The sequence below is a fragment of the Microtus ochrogaster genome, linkage group LG4, assembly GCF_000317375.1.
Source record: "Microtus ochrogaster isolate Prairie Vole_2 linkage group LG4, MicOch1.0, whole genome shotgun sequence".
In the NCBI taxonomy this organism is placed as follows: Eukaryota; Metazoa; Chordata; class Mammalia; order Rodentia; family Cricetidae; genus Microtus; species Microtus ochrogaster.
Genome location: NC_022030.1, coordinates 35,314,058 through 35,321,797, shown reverse-complemented (window position 1 = coordinate 35,321,797; position 7,740 = coordinate 35,314,058). Strand labels below are relative to the sequence as shown.

The 7,740-nt window shown below is 50.1% G+C and overlaps 1 protein-coding gene across 3 annotated transcripts in view; it reads left to right on the top strand.

Annotated features, from left to right (window-relative positions):
* Positions 1–7,740, top strand: part of Sned1 (sushi, nidogen and EGF like domains 1) — a 61,337-nt gene that overhangs the window by 28,677 nt on the left and 24,920 nt on the right. For all 3 annotated transcript variants that reach the window (XR_003378168.1, XM_013351615.2, XM_026786059.1), the window contains exons 9-16: positions 2,560–2,685; positions 2,965–3,069; positions 3,197–3,310; positions 3,780–3,896; positions 5,133–5,249; positions 5,453–5,569; positions 5,762–5,875; positions 6,468–6,641. Coding sequence is in view for 2 of the 3 variants with exons in the window: in XM_013351615.2 (XP_013207069.1) it covers positions 2,560–2,685; positions 2,965–3,069; positions 3,197–3,310; positions 3,780–3,896; positions 5,133–5,249; positions 5,453–5,569; positions 5,762–5,875; positions 6,468–6,641 (984 nt within the window). In the remaining variant the exon portion in view is untranslated. The remainder of the gene's footprint in view (positions 1–2,559; positions 2,686–2,964; positions 3,070–3,196; positions 3,311–3,779; positions 3,897–5,132; positions 5,250–5,452; positions 5,570–5,761; positions 5,876–6,467; positions 6,642–7,740) is intronic.

Here is a 7,740-nt window from a genome sequence, read left to right as displayed (position 1 = left end):
TTGTATTTTTCAAGGCAGTGTTTCTCTGTAGTTTCTGGAACTAGCTCTTGTAGCCCAGGCTGGCCTCGAACTCACAGAGATCCGCCCGCCTCTGCCTCCCAAGTGCTGGGATTACAGGCGTGCACCACCACCGCCCGACTGCTTTCTATTTTTGTAAAGAAATATTGTTTTATGCCAAAAAACAATGCTGACAGAGGCGGATTAGTTGAGCCCAAAAGTTAAAATGCCAGCCAGAGCAACATAATGATACTGTTTTGTTTTTTTTTTTAAAAAAAAAAAGGCGTGATGGGGTGGGAAAAAATAAAAACAGAATAGAGACTTCTACATACTAGTACAGTAAGCTTGTTAAACTTACAAGTATAAACAGTGGGTCTAACTACAAGAAGTTGGTCAGGATTATATATTTTTTAAAAAAGATTGTCACTGGGCAGTAGTGGCACACACCTTTAATCCCAGCACTGGGGATGCAGGGGCAGGTGGATCTCTATGAGTTCAAGACCAGCCTGGTCTACAAAATGAGTTCTAGGACAGGCTCCAAGGCTACACAGAGAAACCCTGTGTTGAAAAACCAAAATAAGCAAACAAAAAAACAACAACAAAACCAGATTATCTAATCTGCTGCTAGTTAGCTACCCAGGAAATTCCCCTTTCACAATCAACAGCTAGAAACCCAGACAAAAATCTATAAAATTGCTGTCTTCAGCCATTAGACCACAGCACAGTGTTATCAACCCTAGAGAAGCCCTATCCTTGCTCCTCCAGATCCTGCTTGGGGTATTCCAGGCCATCGTGTGGCCCAAGTGACCAGTCCCTCTGACTTGAGGAGGAAAGTCCAACACAAGAGCAGCTAAAATGGGGAGGTGGGAAGCAGAGCAGTTGGAGTTCTGGTGGAGGGGAGGATCCTGGCAGCAGGAGGCCGCCTGTCTTGACTTGGTGGATCTGGGCCAGGGATTCTAGCAGGCTGGCAAAGAACCACTGGAAATCAGGAAACCCAGCAGCTCCTCAGGCTCAACAGGGCTGGGGAGAAATCCAAGGAGCTGTGGAGCTCAGAGAGCCCACACCCTGGGCCAGGGTGGAGCAGAGCCTCTCTTGAGCAGGAGCTACTGTGGGAGAGAGGAGGAAGTTGCTAGAGGACTATACCGGCCTGGGCCTGCTCCCAGTAAACCTTAGAAGGAAATGCAAAAGGACCAGCAGACCCCAAGCCTTAACTGTGTGCAGAATAAAATCCTACAGACTTACCACAGAATAACAGGAATCTGACAGAAACCAACACCTAAAATTACCTCAGTGAAGTCATTAGGTATGAATTCAAAGAAGTAAAGTAACCTACAGACAGATGAAAGAATTACTAGGCACAAATAATCAACTAATAAGAATAGGATTCATCGTCTCAAGACTGTTAAGGCAAGGAAACAGGAGATATGTTTAACATTGCTAGCGGTGAAAACTGTGTCTGAATTTCTAGAGTCCAACTGGTAGTAGTAACAGCTGGTGAGACACTGAACAACAACAACAACAAAAAGCCAATGAGAGAGAAAATAGAAACAACAGACAATGCAGAGAGTAAGACTGGAAGAAATAACTGAGCACCAGGGGCTGTTAAATAACGTGAACATCTGGCATCAGAATCTGAAGTCTGAGAAGAAGGAGATGAGGGAGGGAGTTACACAAACAGAAGTCATAACCAAACATTTCCCAAATTTGATGATAATTGCATCCCAGGTTTTCAAGAAATCCACGTGACTCTACAGAGTCACACTATGACCAGTCTTCTGGACATTAGAGATAAAGAACTCATCTTCAAAGGCGCTGAGAGGAGCAGTGGACGGAGCTGAAGAGATGGCTCAGGAGTTAGGGGCTCTTGTTGGTCTTCTAGTGGACCTGAGTTCCATTCCCAGCATCCATGGGGCTAACAACCAGCTACATCTCCAGTTCCAGAAACCCTCGTCTGGCCTCTGGCACCTGAACAAATGTGACATACATGTAATCATAAATAAAAGTAAACCATTTTCTAAAATGTAAGTCAGCAGAAGTGTTTCACATCTAGAGAAGCATGAGCAACAGGAGATGCTCACTAGGATCCAGGCAAGCCCAGCATCACCAGCCTAGTGCTACAGAAATACATTCCAGAATCAATGAGAGATGAAGACCTGCTTGCAGAAGCATTCAACAGCATGCCTTTCTCCTGAAAAGTGTTAAAGAAGCCGGGTGGAGGTGGCACACACCTTTATCTCGGCCAGATCTCTGGGTTAGAGGCCAGCCTGGTTTACAAAGCGAGTTCCAGGACAGTCAGGACTACACAGAGAAATCCTGTCTCAAAAAAAACAAAACAAAACAATAAAAAAAAAGAGAGAAAAATGTTAAATGAAATTCTTTAGACAGAAGAAAATTATCTAAGACAAAAAACATAGATCTACTCAGAAGAACAGAATGTGAGACGCCCAATGTGGGAACTCACAGAGGCCAGGTTCTCCTCCATATCCAGCAACCATGGCTGCTCTTGCCCCAGCATTCTCGTCTCTCTCAAGTGGCTGCTACTAATCACTGTCTTTCTCGTAGGAAGATACCCAGTGCCCTCCCCCTGCCTCTCCAACCCCTGCCAGAATGGGGGCACCTGTGTGGATGCAGATCCGGGATACGTGTGCGAGTGCCCTGAAGGCTTCATGGGCTTGGACTGCACAGAGAGTATGGTGGGGCTGCCGGGGCTGTGTCCCAGGGCTGGGGCAGGAAAAGGGGGGATGGGCTGCCTATGGCAACATCCTCCCTTGGGTTATACACGCAGGAAACTCTACGAGGGGAAAAATGTGTGTGTGTGTGTGTGTGTGTGTGTGTGTGTGTGTGTGTGTGTGTGTGTGCTCAGTTGTTTTGTTTGACGGGGGAGGGGGGAGGCGGGGGGCACATAGGATTGGCCAGGGTTAAGAGAGAGATTTCACCCATGGAAGCTTCTCTCTTGTCCCCATGCAGGAATCCTCAATGACTGTGAGTGCCGGAACGGAGGCAGATGCTTGGGTGCCAACACCACCCTCTGCCAGTGTCCTCCGGGCTTCTTCGGGCTCCTTTGTGAATTTGGTAGGTTTTCTGCCCGATCCCTGGATATCATTAGCAGGGTCACTGGGTCTTGGGGGGGGCACCTTCTTCAAGAAAACAAGGTCCCCGGGAAGATGAGTGGGCACTGAATGAGCTTCTTCCTTCGCAGAAGTCACAGCCACACCCTGCAACATGAACACGCAGTGTCCAGACGGAGGCTACTGCATGGAGTACGGCGGGAGCTACCTCTGTGTCTGCCACACAGACCACAACATCAGCCACTGTGAGTGGCTAGGGGCAGGCCACCAGGGATCCTGGACAGTGGTCTAGCAGGAGAAGGTGCAGGTGATGCCACACAGCCAGGATTAACAGAGATGACGACAGCTTCACTTGCATGGGTTGCAAGGGTCTCCTTCACTCCCTGAGGGAAAAGATTTTGACAAAGATACGGTCGCTCAGCCCTTAATGCATACAATTTTGTGTGACCGATGCATTTACTACCATTCGTGTAAAGGCACTGGTCTGTTAAGTGCTACGGGTCAGAGATATCTTGTTGGAGAGGAAGCTTGAATGCTGATAAAAATCAAAGAGCAGGAGAAACTGGGGCGGGGAGCTTGAGGCCTTAGGGCTAAGGTGAGCAATGCTGACGCACGCAGAATATATTTTAAGAGGCCTTGGTTTCAGCCAGAAGGGATGTCAAGGTGACCCTAGCAGACCCGTGCTCCAGGACAGCATTTCCCCTCTTCCCCCAGCTCTGCCGTCACCCTGCGATTCAGACCCTTGCTTTAATGGAGGCTCCTGTGATGCCCACGACGACTCCTACACATGCGAGTGTCCCCGTGGATTCCACGGCAGGCACTGCGAGAAAGGTGACCTATACGCGGGACAGGGAGGGAAGTGGGGTGAGGGATGGGGCGGGGTGTGCTCTGGAGAGCAGCTGGGGGCGGGGCGGGTCCGGGTGGGGAGGGGGCGGGGCGTGAGCCGTCCCTGTCTCCGCCGTCAGCACCACGGAGAGCTCCCAGCCCGCAAGCCCACAGCTGTTCTCATCATTCTCTCTCCTTCCCCTGAGATTCCCATAGGTTCTTTGCTCCAAGGAGCTCTTTGCTCCATCTAGGGCAGCATGTGCCTCGCCGTCTTTGACAGTTAATTTTTTCGTCACTTTTGTCACAGCACTTCGTCACTGGTTTGCATGCCTCAAGAGGCTTCATTTTTCCCCTCAGCATTTTTCCAAATAGATTTTAGAATGATTATATTGAACTTAAATTTTTTTCCATTCCGATTTTGTTAAATTTAGTTTAACTTAGAGGATGCAGACATTTTACATTTATCCACTTAGAATTTAAGTGTTCTTCCATAATGCATTGCAGGTGTTGCCATCTCCACCATTATCCCTTCCATGCAATAACACACGGTGACACACATCTCAAGACATCCCCTTGATGTCAACCAAGCATCTCAGACATCCCCTTGACTGAAGGCCTTTGTAACCTGACGTGGTGCTATGGGCATCCTACAGCCTGGCTGTTTGGGAGCGCCAAGACCATAGTGGATATATGAGGAGCCGCCCATATCACCTCTCCTTCTGTGTACCAGGGGTGTCTGAGACCCTCGCAACTGCCTCCGTCCCTGAAGTAGCAGAGAGGGCTACCCCTGAAACCCCATCTGCTCTGAGGGGGACCTGTGCATTTGCTAAGGTGGCATAGGAATGATGAGACAGAAACACTTGTCCCTGTAAGCCTAGCCTGGAGAGGGTGTGGTCTCTGGGAAGAATATCCCCGAGAGCTCTGAATTCTGTGGCTGGGGGTCCAGAGTAGATTCTGGAAGGGCCCTGTATGTGTCTGCTGTGACTTGGGGCTCAGTTCTCAGTAAAGAGAGAACCGGCAGGGTCAGGGCTTACAGCCTGTGAGCTCCACCCACCCTTTGTTTAAACCTGGCTGATTTGGCTCCTGCTATGTTGGGTCTTGGGGCATAGCTGAGAAGCAGGTCTGACTTCAGGCCCATCCAGTACCTACCAAAGGGTTGGGAAAGCAGAGCACAGTAACAGGAATTCTGCACCACTAGGAGGCTGACCCACGTTCACCGTCTTTCTCTGTCTTTGCACACAGCCCGGCCACACCTCTGCAGCTCGGGGCCCTGCCGGAATGGGGGCACATGCAAAGAAACAGGCAATGAGTACCACTGCACCTGCCCTTATCGCTTCACTGGGAGACACTGTGAGATTGGTGCGGCCCCAGGGCAGGGGTGGATGGTGAGGGACATGCTCTAAGCTAGGGCCGAGCCAGCCAGAATCCAGCTGGCCAAGCCCTGACTGCCATGCACCTGCTTCTCAGGAACACCTTCCTGAAATCTTGTTTCTGGGACGGTGGGAACTTGGAGAGGTTGGTGTCTATAACACTTGACTGTGATGGGTATCTTCTGCCTCCAGGAAAGCCAGACTCCTGTGCCTCTGGTCCCTGTCACAATGGTGGCACTTGCTTTCACTACATTGGCAAATACAAGTGTGATTGCCCTCCAGGCTTCTCTGGGCGACACTGTGAGATAGGTAAGGTGACAGAAGGCAGGGATCCTCTCCTGGGCACATGGGAAAACTGGATCAAGGGGCAGAACTGGGCTGGGAGGGGTAGGCGGTGAGATGAGTACAGGAAGCAGGATGCCTCTATATAATGCACGCCTCTGTACAACGCTGAGGACCTCGAGAGAAACATGGTGAAAAGGGTCTTCTGTGTTCTTGCAGCCCCCTCCCCCTGCTTCCGGAGCCCATGCATGAATGGGGGCACCTGTGAAGATCTAGGAGCAGATTTCTTCTGCCACTGCCAGCCAGGGTATACAGGACACTGGTGTCAGGCAGGTGAGAGCCAGGTGGGTGGCTGGGAGTGTGGCATCTTTTGCAGATCCCCTAAGAGCTGGGCAGGGTAGGAGGGTGCCCTGGTTACTTTGCTGCTGCTGTGACCTAGCACCATGACCAAGGCAGCTTACAGACAGGTTTATTGGGAGTTTACAGTTCTTAGGGTGAGTCCATGACCATCACGGTAGGGAGCATGGCAGCAGGCAGACATGGTGCTGGGGCAGTAGCTGAGAGCTTACTGATACACAAGCATGAGGCAGAAAGAGAAAACTAACTGGGAATAGCATTGGCTTTTGAAACCTCAAAGCCTGGCTCCAGTGATACAAACTCTATGAACACCACACCTCCTAATCCCTCCCAAACAGTTCCACCAACTGGGGACCCAGTATTTAATTATAAGCCTATGGGAGCTATTCTCATTCAAACTACTGTGGGAAAGGGAGAATCAGTTTCAGAGGTGTCAGCCCCCAGAAACCAAGCCCTGTCCCCTTGAGCAGGTGAGGTAGACATCAGGCCTCCCTGGTCACATGGATAGAATAGAGACTGGACTAAGTGGACATGCTGACGCTCAGGGAATGCTGATGTTCTCTTGCAGAGGTGGACTGTGGTCGCCCTGAGGAGGTGAAGCATGCGACCATGCGCTTCAATGGAACTCACTTGGGCTCAGTGGCCCTGTACACATGTGACCGTGGCTTCAGCCTGACTGCTCTCAGCCACATGCGTGTCTGCCAGCCACAAGGTGTCTGGAGTCAGCCTCCCCAGTGCATTGGTGATTCTGTGGGCCCTCAGGGATGGGTGGGCAGGGCCAACAGCTTTCTCTCACAGCCATATGCAGTTATATAGAGCCTGCACGCAAGCCCCTCCCCCATCTCCTCTGTAAATGGAGACTGTACATGCTGTGGAGACATAGGTGATTGCTATCAGCTTTGTTCTGTGCTAGTCCTATTTAGAGCATCCCTGTCCTCAGAGAGACCACGAGCAGATTGAATAGCAGCTGCAGACCCACAACTGCAGAAAAGCAGCTGAGGCCAAGTTTTAATCCAAGCGCAGGGTCCTAAGAAAGCAGATCTCAGTTCAGGGCCCCACCCAGAGTTGTAGAATCAAGCTGCATTTAAGCAAAATCCTAGCCCTCACCTATCACTGGAGGAGTGCTATTCCAAGCAGCATCCTCTCCAGGGTCATCCTGTGAAGCTTGTACCATGGCTGCAAGTGCATGGCATCTGCCATCAGGAACCGTGTGATCATAAGACAGTTCTCACCACACCTACACCGAGACAGCACCTACAACAATTACCATTTCCCAAATGCCTCGAGAAGCCCACCCCACTGTGTGGCCTCACAAAGATAAAGAGTTCTGAAGAAGCCGACCTGGCCTCAGGCATCTATCCTGCCCTCCCAAGTCACATGGTGCCCCTCTCAGTTTTACTCCCCACCCCCAACCTGTTGCCAGGCATGGAGCCCTGGAGAGAAAAGGGCTCCAGCAAGAAAAAGAGATCCTGAGAATCACAGCCTCCAAAAGCCATGGTGGGTCCATGTGGCAGCTATCAGTGAAGACAGAAATAGAGACACAGCATAAAAGGATACTTGTCTACTGTACACATTTTATATTGCACTGTATATGGTGACAGTAGGCAAAAGGTCATACGGCGTTGGCCATGTACAAAGGGATCAGTAGAAATCAAGTAGAAAGATGAGATTTTTAAACCACAATAGTTGGAATAACCAGTGTAATTTATTAGTAAATATTGATAAAGAATAAGTCAGTAAGTTGAAAGACAGTCGCGAGAACTTCCCCAGAAAAAGAGAGGAGCAGGTTATGCACCAAAGAAAGTGTGGAGCCTGGAGGGGAGCAGCAGCACCAAGCCAGA